This window comes from Phlebotomus papatasi, chromosome 2 (assembly GCF_024763615.1).
Source record: "Phlebotomus papatasi isolate M1 chromosome 2, Ppap_2.1, whole genome shotgun sequence".
Lineage (NCBI taxonomy): Eukaryota > Metazoa > Arthropoda > Insecta > Diptera > Psychodidae > Phlebotomus > Phlebotomus papatasi.
Window position 1 is genome coordinate 41,399,263 of NC_077223.1, and position 19,194 is coordinate 41,418,456.

At 35.4% G+C, this 19,194-nt stretch overlaps 2 protein-coding genes across 3 annotated transcripts; one reads left to right on the forward strand and one right to left on the reverse strand.

The window, feature by feature from the left end:
* Positions 1–1,521: 1,521 nt before the first annotated feature.
* Positions 1,522–16,468, reverse strand: LOC129805046 (MAPK regulated corepressor interacting protein 2). Of its 2 annotated transcripts, XM_055852858.1 has the most exons (5): positions 16,270–16,466; positions 15,960–16,044; positions 8,565–8,683; positions 8,117–8,176; positions 1,522–2,489 (listed from the first exon to the last, which is right to left on the reverse strand). In XM_055852858.1, exons 1-5 carry the CDS (start codon positions 16,319–16,321, stop codon positions 2,326–2,328), a joined length of 480 nt encoding a protein of 159 aa, XP_055708833.1. In that variant the 5' UTR covers positions 16,322–16,466; the 3' UTR covers positions 1,522–2,325. The 2 variants fall into 2 exon arrangements, with proteins under 2 accessions (XP_055708833.1, XP_055708834.1); XM_055852859.1 differs by lacking the exon at positions 8,117–8,176 and having other exon boundaries at positions 16,270–16,468.
* Positions 16,469–18,059: 1,591 nt separating this feature from the next.
* Positions 18,060–19,152, forward strand: LOC129800965 (uncharacterized). Its single transcript, XM_055845712.1, has 2 exons — positions 18,060–18,303; positions 18,365–19,152. Exons 1-2 carry the CDS (start codon positions 18,060–18,062, stop codon positions 19,150–19,152), a joined length of 1,032 nt encoding a protein of 343 aa, XP_055701687.1.
* Positions 19,153–19,194: the final 42 nt, after the last annotated feature.

Genomic DNA, 19,194 nt, shown 5'->3' on the forward strand with positions numbered 1-19,194 from the left:
AAATTTTGTGTAGTTTTGTGGAATTCCAGGATGGCAGAACATTTTAATTGCAATTTCATTCAATGAAATGTCCTTTTGATGAACTTGCTCACTTTTGTGTAACTCGTCGGTTTAAACGTTCGAACTTCCAACGAGTTTTTAGGTAAGTTCTCTCTCATATACTTTCGAATCGGTAAAGGAAAAACCTCAACCGGAGAGAGCTTTCAAATCGGGAAGGTTATTACTGAACGGGAGGATTAAAGAATTTTCCTGCACAAGCGTAGGGAATTTGCTTTAATCCTCTCGTTCAGTAATAACCTTCCCGATTTGAGAGCTCTCTCCGGTAGAGGTTTTTCCTTTACCGATTCGAAGGTATATCAGAGAGAACTTACCTAAAAACCCGACGAGTTACACAAAAATAAGTAAGTTCCTAAAAAGGGCATTTCTTTGAGTGAAAGTACAATTAAGACGTTCTACTATCATTAAATTCCACAAAACTAAACAAAAATTCACTTTTTGCAGCAAACTTTGCACACTGTTGTTGACATTGTTGACGATTGAAGTGTCAACAATATCAAAATTCGAAATGGCAAAACAATCAGCGCTAAAGCGGCGGGTATATGAACTTCCACTTTAGGCTTCCGGTAGATTTTCGTATAGGTTTGGCTTGGCTTTGCAGTAGCTTTGTCTCTTCGAAAGGTTATTACTGAACGGAGCCAATATGGACATAAATTTCTCTAGTGTGTAGAGGCCACTAGATCTTGACCGTGAGCATTACTCAGCAACTCTATAAATCGCGTCAAAATTCCAAGACGATTTTCAAGTAACTTTGACTTTTATTGAGATATTGTCCAAAATTTCAGTCAACGTGTGACATATTTTTATAGTATAAAGCTTAAGGTTTGAGATTTCCTCACAGGGCTTTCTGTTCTACTGTCGTACCGTCTCTTCTCAAAATCGATGCCCCAATCGTTGCAGTACTTACTAACTGTTGTCTGCGATAACTTGGTCGATCATGCTCTACGTTAAGTAATTGATTTTATCTTCGAGTTATTGGAAAAATTGGAGTGTTCTGGACATTTCATTCCTTTTCCCGCAACAATTTTTGAAACTGGTTAAAATACCGAAAAGAATTTCAGCGTAACAATTTAGAAGCGTCTTAAAACTGAAGGACTCGATCGCAATATTATTAATGAGCATTATTTCCTACCTGAAGAAGTAGATAGAAGATGAAATAAATTGTACTCGTCCTGTCGAAGATCAGATGTTTCCGTGGAGATTTAGATCACACTTGTTGCATTTCACACAAGAACTTTATTCACACAAGAATTCACACGATTAACACAAGAATTGCGAGAAATACTTTGGATAAGTTTAAACTCAATCTGAGGATTTTTTCACACTTAAACTTTGGAAATTGGTTTAAACTTGTCTATAAAAAAAATACACAAAGATCAGAACAAGTTTAGTTTAATAGTGATCCTCGTTTATCTTTAGGCCACGCCCACTTTTATTGCCGCTCCTTAATAAGAAAAAAAACACTTTTTTAGGTTTATGATTAATTTTATTATCAAAGTTTCTCATCATACGACTTTTCTTTCTTCTTTTTTTTCATATTTTCAATCATCAAATCATAACTCTAAATCATTTTTCATTCTCTACTTTGCTAAAATAATTTCTATGACTTTTTTGTGTAATCATTTCACTAACTTATAATGCATTGACTCACTACAATTGTTCTGGGGCACAATTGCAAAAAAAGGGACTATCTTTTTCACGTAGAAAACAATTTATTGCAGTTGGACTTTTCTCTCATCAAGTTTTCTAACATTATATTGATGATATATCAACAGCATTCCAGGGGCATTTGCTGACAAATTGAATATCAATCTAATAAGTAGTTAATTTTTAAGAGGGAGAAAAGAAGTTTCTTTTTTTTACAAATAATTTTAGCAATAATTCAGCTTAATAAAAGCTTTTACATATTGTATAATTTTTTTTGGTAATTTTACAATTTTGAAATGAAGTCCAGCCTTGTTTCTTTTCTTTAATTTATTGAGGAAATCTTGGTGAGAATTAAATGGACAAAAAGCTTCGGAAGAATATAAGAATTTTATCGGTTAAATCACCATTTTCTTTATGCAAAAATATTCTTCATGCATCTTTCAGTTAATTTTTAACCTCTTTCTCAGCTCCTTCTCACTTTCCCATTTTTGTTTTTCAAAACAAATTAACTTTGTCTCAAAATATCACTAAACTTAGACTTGTAGTTGAATAACTTTTTTTTCTGACGTTACCAAATGGCCTTTTCTAAGCTGAAACGATGTCTCCATGTGGACAACTCCCTCACAGACTTTTGGTGATATTGTAGTACAGTCGACGACCCCACCATGACTCCAGGTCAAATGGCTTAAAGTCCCTGAGAACAGGACTGGGGGCGTCTGTGTAATATATCGAGGGGGATGCCGTTGTTGGCGCTGAAGACGCCGACGACGATGATGGACTTGAGGCTATATTAAATTTTCAAAAAATGTTAAATAATTTGATTAAAAGTTTACTCTAATCTTATGAAGGCAAGCAAGCAATATTCATAAGAATTTTTTAGTTGTTAGCGTACTTTTAAATAGCAACAAAACATATCTGACTTATCTTGCAAACAAATTGCTAAATAAAGCTGTTTTTCATATCGTTTATAATAAAACTGGATTATACAAATTTACTGCTCGAACTCCACAGAGGTAGCAATAATGTAATAAATCCCTCGATTTTGAGGGGTCAAATTTTGGCAGAATTTCGAAATTTCGATTTTTTTCGAAATTCGAATCCGTAATTTCGAATTTTTTGTCCGTCTGTCCGACCGGCCGTCGTCGTCGACAGCTCTATAGGCCAAACGGTTAAATATATAAATTTCGGACCATCGGTGCACCCTCCACATAAGTTGATCCAAGGACCATTAACATGCCTCTCATTTTCCCTCCAAAACCATGAGGATTGCCCGAAAACGCGTCATGCGATTTTTTTTAAATTGTCGACATCTTTTAGAGGTTTCCTAGACGGATATTTCGACTATATACGAAAATACCGTTAAATCGTTCCTTTATTACGGTTTTTTCAAAGTCAAAGGTTGAAAGAGCTATTTCTTATGAACGTATTTTTTATTCGAAATTCAATTATATTACTTGCGATGTTTAACGATCGTCTCAGTGACTGAACCAGTGAACCAGTAAATCGCAAATGTTGCAAAAGTACTTTAGAATGTACATATAGCATTTCTGTCAAAAGAGAGAAAGCATAGGTCATTTTGCCACCCCTGTTTTATTCCAAACTCAATTATATTTATTTTAAGCTATTTTGAGCGATCTTTTGTGCGATTTAAAAATGAGTTCAAATCGATTATAAACCAGTAAGTAACCGTGTTCAAGATGAAAAGGGACAGATAATCCTAACCGGCTTATCTAGGTGAGATTCTTAACGTGAGCTAACTCGGAGTGCATGCAAATTCGATTTAGAGCTGAAGTTGGGAGACGCCATTCAGTTATCTTGAATAAAATTCGTGAAATTATACAAATTTTGTATTTAAACCAAAATATCAAGGATTTGGATGAACTGATAGAAAAGTGATACATGGGTGAAATGTAGACCAGAATGTTCTCTATAATTTTCCCATAGAACATGATCTCATCGATTACTCAGAAGCCAAGATAAGCGAGGTTTTTTGTTTCTTAACTCGTTTTTTCATCCAGAGTGCCCCAAGTAGTCATTTGTTGAGCTTCAACTATTTCAAAGAATTGTTGTATTTTGTGGGACTTTCCATTTAAAACCCTATTTTAAGTGTCTTTGTGGAGTAGAGGCAATCAAATTGGCATCTGAGTGATTTCAAAGCGTTATTATGGGAAAAATCAATTTTTTCACACTTAAACGGCAAAATCGGAGTGATAGCGTAGTCTGAGCGGAAAATGATGTATGGACGAAATGTAGAGACAAATGTGTTCTACAATTGTGTCGAAGTATTCATCAAAATCGGTTTAGCGACAGTCGAGATAATTGAGGTTATGTGATATTGAAATTGGTTTTTCGACTGTGGCGCCCCTGGTGTTGGTCCCACGAAGTTCAAACATTTTAGAAAGTTGTAGCATTTGGTGAGATCTTTCGTTTAAGCCCTCATTCATCAAAATCGGTCACATAGAACCGGAGATATGATTTTTTGAATTTCGTGAACTTTGACCCCTCATATCTCCGGTTCTGTTTTAACCACAGCGCACATACGCACCATTTTGGAAACGTCCTAGACTGGACTACAACATACTAAAATTTCATTAACTTGCACAATGCCATTTTTGAGAAAAGTGACTTTGAATTTCGATGAATTTTGACGCTATCACAGCGCCACCTGTGGTGACTTTTTGAACTTCCATCTGAAAGTGCTCATCGAGACGAAACCAAAAAGGTAAAATTTAGGTCGCTATGTTAATTAGAACCGGAGATAGAGGCCGGTCAATGTTCGAACTTTGACCCCTTATAGCTCGGGTCATGGGTTTTAGATCGACTTAAGGTTTTTTTTTGTTTGATAGGTATAATCAACGGCTACAACATACTAAATTTTCAGCCCGATGCACAATGGAATTTTTGAGTTATTTAACTTTTAAGATTTAAAAATTTTCTTTTTAAAAAAAGCGCCCCTAGCGGTGGTTTTATGAACTTGCGATGTTAGAAGGGGAAGTGGCATTTCACGAGAGCTTTCCAAAAAGCCCTCATTTTTTAAATTCTGACAATTAGAACCGGAGTTATGGCCATTTTAAGAAATTTTTTTTGGACCCTTATAGCTCGGGTCAGGGGGGTCGGGGGACCTTAAGTTTGGTATTGATGGAAAGCTCTAAGGCCCAGCTATAACATACTAAAATTTGAGTCCGCTGAATGCCATAGGGGCGGAGCTATTGAGAAAACAAAAAAAGGGGGGTCTTCAAAATGGCGGAAGGAGGGGTGGGGGGTGGGGGGTCTATGCACCAAGTTGCAATTTTCACCCGATATATAACCTTTGCCGAAAACCGCAAGTCGATATCTTTTTTAGTTTAGGAGCTATTAAGCTCCAAAGAGCGGCCGGCCGGCCGGCCGGCCGGGAACGTAACTTAGCCACATATATATTCGGAATCAGGAAGTGGCGAAACACATTTTGGCCAAATTTTAGGTCGATCGGACGACATGAAATTTTGTTAGGATTATAGTAGGTGAGATTGTTAAGAATCTCACCTAATACAAAATTCATACAAAAAATTTTTCAAATTGTATTTTTTTTTTTTACTTTTTTAGGCATAAAAATAGATTTTCAGACATATCAGAATACTTTTTACATCATTGGGATACGAATACTTGAAACAAAAGTTTAACTATTTTGGCTTTACCAAGACTTTACAAGGGTTATCCATTATCCCTACACAGTAAACAATTATGTGAGAAATAAGGTTGTGTATGGGAAAAGTTGTGTAATGTCACAAGCATTTTGGTTGTAAATTGTAAAATTACTACTCCCTCCGTCCCGAAAAAAGTCATACGTTTGCTACATTTTATATGAAAGAATGTACGACTTTTTTTGGGACAGAGGGAGTATCTTATTTGTAGTACGGTACTAACATAATGCAAGTAAAATTATGTTTGTGTAATGAAATTTGTGTATGGGAAAATTTGTGTGAGAACTGTCAAAATTTCATTGTTTACTATTGCAATTTTTCTAAGATTTTAGTTATTTTTCGCATTTCTAACTGTCTAGGGTAAGTGTGCCAAATTCCGGCCAGCTTGCAATTTCGACCACCTTTTTTGTTCCTCGAATTTCTATGAATTTTTAGTTTTTACATACTCTAGAGATTATACAATGCAAAAGAATAACAAAAAACGTAGCTTCGACAAACGAGATGACGTGAAAAAGGCATTGGAAGAATTCCTAAAGGGCAAGGAACTATGAGAATGAAGGTGGCCGAAATAGGGCACCAAAGCTATGTCTACATTTTTATTCATTTTAAAATGTATTAAGAATGATTATAGAGTAAATAAAGACGATAAACGTTATAGAAGGTTCCAAGCAACAATCTTTCAGAAGAAAGAATAAAAAAATCAATTTGTATTAAAAATATTACACTTCAAACTTGAGACTTTGACGCTTGCATGCAACTATGCCGAAATTTGGCACACTTACCCTAATTGTCTTCTAGAATCATTCATTGGTTTCTTAAAATATGCCTCAGTCATAAAAAAATGAAGAATAATTATGTAATAACAGAAAACAGAGGAAGCATCATGTAAATTAGAAAAATTAACGATGCAACTCTTGGCCATTTGCTTAAGAGAAGTAAGCAAGTTCGTGGCGCGGCCGGAAAACGCGAGACCAACAACGCAAAGGTTATGCGTTCAAGTCTCAGACCCCGCTCTTTTCATGTTTTTCCTTTTTTTTTGTTATTTTTTCTTTTTTTCTTGGTTTAATACAGAGACTTTTCACAGATAATACACATAAACCGAACAAAATTGCTTTACAATCAAAATTATAGACAGGAAGCCATTTTAAAAAATTGACAAAACACAACATTGCGCCAATACACAAAGCTAACAACCATAATGCTCGTGCAAAAATTACTAACCATAGTGGTTGTAATTTTTTTTACTTTGTATAATAACTAACAATTACAGATTGCATCAATTCGAAAAATATTTTTTTCTTAAATTTTCAAAAAACTTGTTCAAACTTTTTGGGTACTCTCGTCCCCAAAAATCTAGAGTTCTAGAGGTCAAATGTAAGGTATCCCGCCAATGCCCGCCATTTGTTTTTTGACACCAACCTTGTAACAAAATTCCAAGCGGGAGCAACATTTTTGCCAATATTTTGACATTTGGCAGCGCGGGAGATTGCTTTCAGGGAAGTTTTTGCTATTCTTCCTGATTTTGGTGAATTCTGATTGTCCAGGAAGTGTCTTTTATGCTTTTGAGAAAGCTTAATGGGTCTACAATAACATCGTGTTGAAAGAAATGTGTTTTAAAGTGTTATTGTGTGAAATATTTTAAGGAATTTGTTGGCAAGCAGGAATTTGGTGTCTTTTTGACCACTTCCTGGACATCCCACAAGATACTAGTCAATAATTCTTCCTGTTTTAGTGATCAACATTGAAAAGGTGTTATTTGACACCCAAAAATAATTCACAAAATTGATATTATTGGCTTTTGGAAAATTGAAGTTTGTCCAAGTTTGTATCCTTTGCGTTCTTTTGGGGACGAGAATACCCATAAGTTTTCCAATTTCCCAGAGGCGGAAAAAATTCTTTCTCTACAAAAGTATCATATTTGACTACTAAGACTTTAAAGAGTTTTACTGAAATTCGTTCGCTGGATATGCTGTGGTCCGGAAAGAGTTAAGCCTAATGGTTCGAAAGAGCCGTTACTAGAGGCATTGAAAAGAGCCGAAAGTCAATCGGAATAGAGAAGGAATTCACTGGAATTTCTAGGAATGTTCTTATCAAAGCAAGGGAATAGTTTGACCGGATTCGAACTACCTTATTCCTCTTGTATCGGCTCTTGAGCTGAACGAAGCAGCAATAAACCGATTATGAACCGATAAGTAATTTTTATCCAAAAACCAATTGTGTTATGTAGAATGGACGGCCTATTGGACAGTTGTTAACCCAGTCAACGGACAAACCCATCAATCCTAAAATCATTCCTTTCCATAACAAACCCAACTCTTCAGTTGGTGCTCTTGTTGCTTATGGCAATTAACACCAGTACTGACACCGGTCGCCATGGACAGTTCACTAAGAGGAAGTTGGAAGATAGGTGGCACCTTCAGTTCCCTATTTTCCCTTATTTATAATTATCATTTAGGTGAGTCTCGTCTGGGCTTACAATTACTTCTGTAATCTGTTTTACGAGATCTTTTGAGTGATTTATAAGTCGTTTCCCATCGATTGTAAACCGGAAAACGTTAAGTAATGGATAAGTACATTAAAGGTATACCATCTAAATCACAAGTTCGAGCATTTCGCAAAGTAAGGAACATTTTGCTACCCCTAAAATTCAAACACATGCTAAATTTTGCGTATATATGGCATTCCTAAAGCAACAAAGCAAGAGGAGAGTACTAGAAGAAATTGACACTCACTTGTGCTTTCCGGTGATGAAGGTGGATCATACGGATTTTGTGCAATCACCATATTCCACGCTGAATGTTATCAAAAAGAGAAAAAAAAGCAGAAAAGAAAGACTTTAGATAAATACAAGAAAATGAAATCCAACATAGTATAAATGAATGGATTTCTATAAATAAACCTTTGAGGAAATAATCGTGTGATGAATAAATTGAAGAGTAAGACACAAATGCCTTTTTTTTGCTTCAATTAAAAATAGACTAAATATCTCGTGATACTTTCAGCTGATTTTTGATGAGACTCTTTCATAACACACTTTTATTTCAATGCTCTTCACAAACAACACGTGCACAAATCACTCTTCTTCACAACTCAAGTTTAATTGAACACAATAAATTCGCGTAAAACCAATCATGAACTTCACCATGAAATAAAAATTTAAGAAATTAATAAAATACTCACTCTCGTGGATGTATTTGACGATTTCTTCGTGTTGGGGACTCAGTGTCTCTTCAATTTGATGGCCATTTTTCATGTGATTGGAGAACTTTTTGGTTGGCTGAAAGACGGGTTTGGGTAAACTGAAACAAAAGAAAAATATCATTACGTTAAATTGTAATATAATTGTCCTAAACAAAATCATATCGATAAATTGTTACTTTGAATAATTTACATTTAAATTTATTGATTTTTAAAGTGGCACCAGGAAATAACAAATCTCCCAAAAGCGGCATACATTTCAAATATCTGTCAATCAATCTCAATTTCCCGCATTAAATGTCAGACGATTCTGTATCAATTCAAACAATCAATAAAAGCTTTGTATTTTATTAAAAAGTTATATCGCCTAGTAAAATAACAAAGACTGTGGAAATTACTTCAATCAACACATTTTGTTGATAAGATGAAATAAATGTGTCATTAAAATTTGGATTTTTAACGATTCAATTTACAGTAGAGTCTCCAAATCTGAATCTCTTAAATTCGAACGCCGGTTGGATTCAAAATGTCAATTGTGAGGTTATGTTAGAAAGTTCGTATTCTTGGTGAATGAAAATCATATTTATGTGCTTCTTCCTGAATGTTTACATACATTATAGTCGTGTAAAATGAAAAGGAAGTATGTTACCATTAAGACTTGCGAGAAAGTACGGGAATTTGATTCAAAGTACAATTTAATCTCACACAAATTTCGTTAGTTTTGAAAAAATCGTTCGAATTTGGGAGGTGAGAAATGTCAAAAATACCCCCCGAGCGTTCGAATTTAGGTACGTGTCAAATAATCATAAATTGACATTTAGTGAACTGTCAAATTAATGACAGTAATGAACACCATCCATTATTAAATTTTTATCGCGCGACCGAGAAATCCTCAATTTTATTCATCGAAGGACCAACGCCAGAATAGCGTTTTGATCACAATTTATAAATTATTTGAAAAATTTTATCTTTCACAACATTCTTTGGTCAATCTCACCAGACAGCGAATGTTAATCGATATCTATACGGAAAGGAACACAAAAATGGGTATGCTCTTCGACATTGATTTTCACGGAACTCCCGATAACCTTGGATAATCATTTCGCTATTTTTTAACAATTTTTAAAATATTACAAAAGAAATATTATCGTGTATTTCTTCTCTTTTTGAATTTATATACGAATTACGAATAGTGGTCGCTATTATGCCTGAATGCCAAACGGTTAAAGATAGAGACCTGGGGCCCTCGAGGGACCCCTATAAGTCAACCCTGGAACCATTAACATGCGCCTTTATTTCTTTCCAACCTTCCCCTTCCCCTCCAAAATCATGTTTTTGAGATTTCTCGAAAATACATCATGCATTTTTCTTCACTTTTAGATATGTTTTGGAGATTACGAAAATACTGTTGAATCATTCCTATTAAAGGTTTTTCAAGGTCAAAGGTTAAAAAGGTTCTAGAGAGTGCATTTCTTAACATGATATTGTTATGTTTGGGCCGCTTGGAAAGATCTTGGAATACCTGAAAATTCTAAATCAGTTTCAATCGATTATGAACAGTTAATAAACCTATTACTAATTTTTATCCGAAATTCAATTTTATTACCACTTTTTAAATTTCAATATTGGGCGATCTTTTGAGTGATTTAATTCGGTTATGAACCGCTAAATAATAAATAATGTGAAACTACTTTTGAGGTACAGCATCTAAGTTACGAGTTCAAGCATTTCGCGAAGCATTTAAGGACCGCTTTTCAAGGATCTAACAGAACAAATTCATTTAATTTCGAAGTCTTTTACCAAAAAATGTTGTAAATTTAGTGGAAAAATATGTGTTGAAAACAACTAAGCAATTATCAATTGTGGGAACTGGATCTTATATAGCAATATATACAGTCCGTTTTTTCGAATTCGACAATAATCTGGAGATCTGGAACTTAAACGGTCAGAGATATCAACTTCCGCTCTTCAGAGACCCCTAATAACAAAAAAAACTGTCTCCAAACCTTTTGTTTTGTTTCTCCCTTCACCTCCTCTTTCTCTAATATGTTTTTTAGTGTATTTCGAAAACAGATCCTACGATTTATTTTATTTTCGGATCTGTTGACTGAAAAAACTTTCCGCATCGAATTTACGAAGGTCAAAGTTTAACCACTCTGGAGGACCTATTTTCCAACCGATTTGCTTAAATATGATTTTTTTAGAAAGGTCTTGAAATTGCCAATCCGGATTCTTCAGTCCCAATCAGTAATAAATCGGTAAAATACAGTAGAGTCTCGCTATAGGCCATCGCTCTATAGTCCACAATTTATCGACCGTTGATTTCAAAACACTGATTTTAAGTTAGGTTATGTTTTTTAAGATATCGACTTGCGGTTTTCGGCAAAGGTTATATATCGGGTGAAAATTGCAACTTGGTGCATAGACCCCCCACCCCCCACCCCTCCTTCCGCCATTTTGAAGACCCCCCTTTTTTTGTTTTCTCAATAGCTCCGCCCCTATGGCATTCAGCGGACTCAAATTTTAGTATGTTATAGCTGGGCCTTAGAGCTTTCCATCAATACCAAACTTAAGGTCCCCCGACCCCCCTGACCCGAGCTATAAGGGTCTAAAAAAATTTTCTTAAAATGGCCATAACTCCGGTTCTAATTGTCAGAATTTAAAAAATGAGGGCTTTTTGGAAAGCTCTTATGAAATGCCACTTCCTCTTCTAACATCGCAAGTTCATAAAACCACCGCTAGGGGCGCTATTATTAAAAAGAAAATTTTTAAATCTTAAAAGTTAAATAACTCAAAAATTCCTTATGCGATCGGGCTGAAATTTTAGTATGTTGTAGCCGTTGATTATACCTATCAAATAAAAAAAACCTTAAGTCGATCCATAACCCCTGACCCGAGCTATAAGGGGTCAAAGTTCGAACATTGACCGGCCTCTATCTCCGGTTCTAATTAACATAGCGACCTAAATTTTACCTTTTTGGTTTCGTCTCGATGAGTACTTTCAGATGGAAGTTCAAAAAGTCACCACAGGTGGCGCTGTGATAGCGTCAAAATTCATCGAAATTCAAAGTCACTTTTCTCAAAAACGGCATTGTGCAAGTTAATGAAATTTTAGTATGTTGTAGTCCAGTCTAGGACGTTTCCAAAATGGTGCGTATGTGCGCTGTGGTTTTAATAGAACCGGAGATATGAGGGGTCAAAGTTCACGAAATTCAAAAAATCATATCTCCGGTTCTATGTGACCGATTTTGATGAATGAGGGCTTAAACGAAAGATCTCACCAAATGCTACAACTTTCTAGAATATTTGAACTTCGTGGGACCAACACCAGGGCCGCCACAGTCGAAAAACCAATTTCAATATCACATAACCTCAATTATCTCGACTGTCGCTTAACCGATTTTGATGATTACTTCGACATAATTGTAGAGCACATTTGTCTCTACATTTCGTCCATACATCATTTTCCACTCAGACTACGCTATCACTCCGATTTTGCCGTTTAAGTGTGAAAAAATTGATTTTTCCAATAATAACCCTTTGAAATCACTCAGATGCCAATTTGACTGCCTCTACTCCACCAAGACACTTAAAATAGGGGTTTAAATGGAAAATCCCGCAAAATACAACAATTCTTTGATATAGTTGAAGTTCAACAAATGACTACTTGGGGAACTCTGGATGAAAAAACGAGTTAAGAAACAAAAAACCTCGCTTATCTTGGCTTCTGAGTAATCGATGAGATCATGTTCTATGGGAAAATTATAGAGAACATTCTGGTCTACATTTCACCCATATAACACTTTTCTGTCAGTTCATCCAAATCCTTGATATTTTGGTTGAAATACAAAATTTGTATAATTTCACGAATTTGATTCAAGATAACTGAATGGCGTCTCCCAACTTCAGCTCCAAATCGAATTTGCATGCACTCCGAGTTAGCTCACGTTAAGAATCTCACCTACATAAGCCGGTTAGGATTATCTGTCCTTTTACTTTTATTTGTCAGAAAGGTAGTTACCGGGCTAGACGTCAAATGGCAAGAGATATCGACGTCTGCTCTGCGATGACCCCTCATAAGTTAATATTATCTCGAAATATTTCTTTTCCTTTTTCTCCTCATCCCCTCCATCTCCTCCCAAACCATGTTTTTTAGGTTTATTTCAAAAATAGCGCTTACGAATTTTTAATTTTTAATTTTTTTATGTTTCAGAGGTAGCCCAGGCGAACATTTTGTCCAAGCATACCTATGACCGAAAATATTTTCAATATCGAATTTTCGAAGGTAAATATTAAAGTGCGCTGTTCTAATTCTTTAATAAGAAATGTATTTATTAACAATTATAAAGTTTGAGATGATTTTCTTGTAATTTATTTAAATTGATAATTAACCGCCATGAACACACAAATTATGCGATAAATATAATTTACGGATGGCTCTAACTTTCAAATTTGAGCACTCTGCGAAGCTGGGACGCTTTGCCTAAACAAATTGCATTATGTTCAATATTAAGTGCAAGTGTACCTATACATACAGAATAATAAATCAGCTTTAAATTAAAAAAAGGATCATAGGGGAAACTGGGGCACCACCAAACACTGCGATTTTTTAAATAGGTATTACACCTCAGGACAAGACCTATATGAAATCATAAATATTATAGGGATGCTTGTCCAACAACATTATTTTCAACATAGTTCACGTACTTTAGAAATAAAAATAATTTTTCGTCAAATTGTGAGATTTTGATAATTTTAGTAGTTTTTTTTTATCTACCTAGAAAATGAAAATAAAACAAGTTAAGTAAAATTTCACTACGCCAGTACTTTCCTACATGTTTTGGGATAATATTTATGTATTTATTAAAGAATTTAATATTCACATTTCTTTAAAAGAATAAAAAATCAATCACAAAACAGAGTTTAGGGCACCACCAAACAGACAAATTTCTCACAATTGTAGAGGTTGCGAGCGTAGCTTCAATGGCAAAATTTTTCCTCTTATCTTTCTTACTCTTCATCTCCCTCTTTGCTCGATTTCTGAAATTTATATCCATTCATGGGATTTTCATTCAAGATTCAGGAAAAATATAGTTTCAAAGACGCAATATTTGCCTTAAATGATTTTAATCAAGGATTGACAAATGATTTTTCGATTTTATCACAAAAATCTGAAGAGCGCGCAAAATTTTGAACTTTAGGTAAAATGTTTGCCACGTTTTTAATGGCGCTGCTTTCCAGTCAGAAGTCGAATGTTGTCAAAATTATGAAAAATCCATTGAAAAATATGTTCGGTGTGCAATGCTTTAGTTTTTTACTATTTTAGTCACTAATTCTAAATTTTGACGTGTTTTTCGAGAATTATTTACATTTTCAAAACCTTCTTTATAATTAAGAGTTGTGGTTAATGCCCAAAATAATTTTAATGGGTGAGAAAATGAGGTGTTTACTGGTGCCCCAGAAAGTGTTTGATGGTACCCCGGTTTGGATGATGGTTTTACATCATCCCCTTGTATATACATTAATATGCACACAGTAAAACATTATGTAAAAAAAATAACGTGTAATGTCTAAATTACCACTAAAAAAAATTGTAAATTTTGATTTTTACCACTATTAAAATGGTAATTTTTGTGTACAAAATAATTTGTGTAAAAATTTTCAGCGTGTAATTCAAACATGTAATTTTTATCACTATTCAAGTGACCACTTAAAAAGTGGTAAATATTCTGCATCCTCAACAAAGAATTTTTTTCCAAATAAAGGAAGCAATTTAATGCTGGACATGAAGGAATCTCATGGACATGAAGGACATGAGGAAAAATGCTTGAAAAAAATTGTGAAAAGAATATTTGCAAGGAAAATAAAATTACACGCTAGAAATTACACGTTTTTTTTATTTTACACGCAGCTTTTTACACATATTTGAAAATTACATTCTGCAAATTACACGCGAAAAACATTACACGCTGGAAGGTACACGCAAAAAAAAAAATACACGCTAAGATTACACGTTTTAAAAATTACACTTTTCCCAAAATTACCACTATAATAGAGATGTCAAAAATTACCTAATATTATAGTAGTACTTATTTTTTACTGTGCAGCCTATACCCAAGACTATAACATGGGGTAAGCAACATTTTTTAAAAATTCATAGTTTTCTTGGGAAATTCAGTCAAAATCGCATCTTTCAAAAGTGTTTGGTGCTGCCCCAGTTTCCCCTACTATCTTCAGAAAATAGACAAATATTAAGCGCAAGATTGAAATGCCGATAAGTCATTTTAACTTGTTTCTAAAATGAACACTGATACATACCTAATCAATTATCTCTCGTATTTTTCCGCAAGACGTAAAAAAAGACTACAATTGCGAGACTCTTTGGCAAAATTGGCTTTATGACACAAAAATAAGATACACTCTGTGTGTTTAGTCATTGTCCACGGATTTGCCTTTATCTCGTGACTAAAGACAAAAATAAATTCACTTGCCATCTCACTCGGAAGCCTCGGAGGCTTGTCCAGAGCACGATAGCCAAAAGGCTGAAAATGTGAACAGTGCGTCTGGGTAGCAATTGTTGTAACAATTGAAGAATAAAATATAATCATGACAAATTCATGCGAGTCTCAATTGAATCAGTGCTTGAAATTGTAAATTGGACAAAATTGTGAAGTTTCTTTAACTGTTTCTCTGATGATTTTTTTCTTCACTGTGTTTTCTCAGGTGTTCCTAAAATTCTCATAATTTTCCATTACAACCTCTCTACATAAACACTGAGTTTTCATCAGAAAAATGTTAGTAATAAAAAAATTATTGTAAAAAATCGCATTAAATGTTGGGAGATCGTGCAAAACACAACTTAATGACTTCCTTTTTGATTTCTCGGTCAATTGAGACTGATTGCAAAGAAAAAGAACTCTCAATCTCTTATCACAGCTGGATTGTTTGTACTAACTCAACAAAGTATTTAGGAGAGTTGTGGTTTAATAAATTCTTTTTTTTTTTAGATGTGCAAAAGTAGCCGTTACTTTTATCCTAACCACGTGAAATTCAAAATTGCGCATTTCCTTGCACATGCCGCAAGGAGGCAGCACAGGACTCTGGACCAAAAAAGGATTCCAATTGGAATTTTTTCAGCTTTTCCACGCCCAAAAACCCAAATTTGTAGTATTTTGTACGCTGAACAGGATGGAAAGTAACCAAGAGTTGTTGTCTAACAAGTCTTTGATTTACAGTGCCAGCGAAAGCGGAAAAAATTCCACGGCATTATGAAATCAAAGCAACCTAACCTCACTTTGCAATGCATTTTGTTTTCTCACTCAGGGAATACTTTTACTGTGCCTGGAAATGGGACAGGGGCAGATTTATTTCACTCACCTGATTATCTCTGTATTGTCAGGATCAGCTGTTTTTCTGTACATATCCCGGTGTGTCTCAAATTTTTCATAATTCTGCGGAATACCTGGAAATATGAATCGTAGAGAATTTTTCAATACAGAAAATCTCCGGCTTAGAGTCAAGGAAAAGTTATTAAAAAGCATCAAAGGCGGCTCTCAATTGAAATCAATTGCAGTATCAACACATTGGCAATCAATTGAGATGGCAATTGGCACAATTATGTAATGGTCAGGAGGTTTTGCTTGCAGATTCCTTCAGAGACCAGGAAAAAACCAGAGAAACATCTCACCTCTTCGTGTTTTTGCTACTAATTTACTCGGACCTTTGGACACTGTATACATTGCCAGGTGATTCTCACTGATTCTGTGGGGGGCAGAAGGGTACTTGAGAAATTCTTACGGCGACACTAAACACACAAAATTGCTGCAGTCACAAGAGAAAACAAAATGTGAATGGATTCTCCCACTCTCTCGCTCATAATTTCTCTCTCACGAGGAGCCCACGACGGAGAGAGAACTGAGAGTGCCATGCGAAGTGCCGGTAACTCTAGCGGAAAATTATTGAACCCTCGATTTGAATCTCCTTGACGGTTTTTTTTTTAAATTTAGGGGAATGTGAGGGAATTTCAGAGACAAAACTTTTTTTTTGCTTTATTTCTAAAAAAAATATATACACTGTTATTCGGTGTTTCAAAAATTCAGCGTAAAACTGGATAACACTTTTTATATCTTGTTAAAAACAAACTCTGAACGGAACACGCTAACTATGAAAAAAAAAACAAATTTACATTCTAATCCCTTTCCGTGCTGATGATCCTTCCGCCACTGCCTTTGGTCCAAAGTCAAGAACTTGTCCCTCACTGGTAGATTCCATCCATTCGATCTGTTCCGATGATTTTGGCTTTATCTTCTCTCCATCGATTGTCATGGATTTCAGTTGCATCTCGATGTCCTGAAGCGAAGAATTCAGACTTTTCTGCATAATTGGTTCCTCAAAGCTCATGCAGAGTTTCCTCCGGGCGTTGGTCTTGAGCCTAATGAGGGGATTTCTGGTGGGAGTCTGCTTAATTGGACTCCAAGTGGCTGAGTGAAATGATAAATCTGAACAACTGTCGTCCATCCTTGCCAATCTTTGCTCTTCCAACGTACTTTTCGAACTGCTATCTCCAACACACCATCCAACACTAAAATCCCTCAACTAATCCAACAGGTAGCTCGGTTAAAAATTAGGGCAAAGTAGGCAATAATACACACGCAAAAGTCCGTTGATCATAAATTAAAGGCTTAGGACTTAATCTTAATTGCTTCTAAGTTTGAGCACCATAAAATTAAATTTGTATTTTAAATGAGAAATCCTTTTATTTCAGCAATCTAAACACTTTTGACTTTTGGGAAAAAATATAAGATTACATTTATTGCTCTTAATTTTTGCGAAACTGATTCAATACAGAGAATTGAAGGTTGAACTTTGGGCTAAAATATCTTAGAAGGATGAGAGAAGCAATAAAAATAAGAAAACTTTGCATTAAAAGGTCCTTCGGTATAAAAAAGAGTTCAAATCATTAAAATTTCAAAACATTTTATTTAATTTTAGATTAAAAATGAGTTTATTATCTGTAACTTGGAAGTTTCCCTCGCATTTCCATAAAAAATCTTTAGGAATTGTGGGAAATTTAAGAACGTTAACCAGGGAAATTCTCTGGAAAAGTCTTTGGAAAAAAATGACAGTCTACATTGCATTTCCAGGGGAAATTTCAGGTACAATTCCCTAGAGATTTCCCTAGAGATTTCTGCAGAAAATTTTGCGATCAAGCATCGCCAATAACCTTTGCAAACTGAGTTCCTTTGCAAATGTTCTTCAAGGGATCTTCTAATCTTTCACATTTAATTCAGTCCATCCATTTGATTCATTGTGATATGGGGCCTAAATCCAAAACTCATGCGTTGGATATATGGAGCAGTTGTCAGACCTATCATCACATATGCATCAAGTGTATGGTGGCGTGTGATAGAGTTGAAAGGAGCTCGGACTAGTCTTACTAGACTGCAAAGATTGGCTTGCCTGTTAATAACAGGAGCAATGACAACGACTCCAACCCTTGTTATGGAAAGGATGCTCTCTATGCCTCCTTTGTACATACATCTAGAGGTGCAAGCTAAAGCTTCTCTCATCAGATTGCTGGCAACCAGCAATATTAGGGTAAGGAATTTGGATAATGTCCTAATCAATGAGATTAACAGCAATCCAATCCTTTCAATGGTGTCAGACAAGATGACACCATCCTATAGAATTGACAAACCATTCAATGTTCTTAATGCAGAAGGTTCTGAATGGCAATCAATTCATAATAGCATTGAGCAAAGTGCTCTTGTTTTGGTACACAGATGGGTCAAAAATGGATGACTTGTCGGGTGCAGGCGTGTTTGGACTCCGGCCTAAATTCAAGCTGCACATACCAATGGATAAATATGCCACAGAATTTCAAGCTGAAATAACAGCTATCTGGGCATGTATACTGGAAAATTTACGGAGACAATATCAGGGTCAACGTATCTATATTTTATCAGACAGTCAAGCCTCATTGTTAGCTCTAAAGTCTGATAAAATAACATCAAAACTCGTCTTGGGCTGCTTGGAGTCTCTCATGACTTTGGGCTCTAGCAATAGAATCACACTTGTGTGGGTACCGGGGCACATGGGGATTCCTGGTAATGAAGCCGCTGACGAGCTTGCAAGGAAAGGGTCAAACTCTCCTTTTATTGGACCAGAACCTTTCTGTGGCATCTCAGACGCCACAATCAAGAAAGAAATCCATACATGGACTCTGGCCAGGGAAGCCGAACACTGGAATAACAGTACAGGGCTCAGACAGGCCAAGTTGTTCCTAATAGAATGCTCCGAGTCACAAACTCGGGAGGTCTATAAGCTGAGTAGGAAAAAACTCAGAGAATATACAGGGCTAATGACAGGGCACTGCCATCTACGAAAGCATCTGTACAATATCAAAGTTTCACAGGAATACCTCTGTAGATTCTGTGGAATGGAAGATGAAACGCCTGTACACATCTTATGCTATTGCGAAGCAGTAATGTGCAGAAGGCGTGTACTTCTAGACTCATATGTGCTTGAGCCACATGAGATCTGGAAAATTAAGCCGGAAAAGATTCTATAGACTTCTTTAAAAGTTTAAAACTGTCTGGCTTATAATTCTTTA

Excerpts from the sequence above, each read along its gene's own strand:
- LOC129805046 (XM_055852858.1), bottom strand. The coding sequence starts at position 16,321 with ATGTATACAGTGTCCAAAGGTCCGAGTAAATTAGTAGCAAAAACACGA. Across the intron at positions 16,045-16,269 it reads AGTAGCAAAAACACGAAGAG|GTATTCCGCAGAATTATGAA; the intron begins GTGAGATGTTTC and ends TCATATTTCCAG. Across the intron at positions 8,684-15,959 it reads GACAATACAGAGATAATCAG|TTTACCCAAACCCGTCTTTC; the intron begins GTGAGTGAAATA and ends CTTTTGTTTCAG.
- LOC129800965 (XM_055845712.1), top strand. The coding sequence starts at position 18,060 with ATGACAACGACTCCAACCCTTGTTATGGAAAGGATGCTCTCTATGCCT. Across the intron at positions 18,304-18,364 it reads CAATGTTCTTAATGCAGAAG|ATGGGTCAAAAATGGATGAC; the intron begins GTTCTGAATGGC and ends TTTGGTACACAG.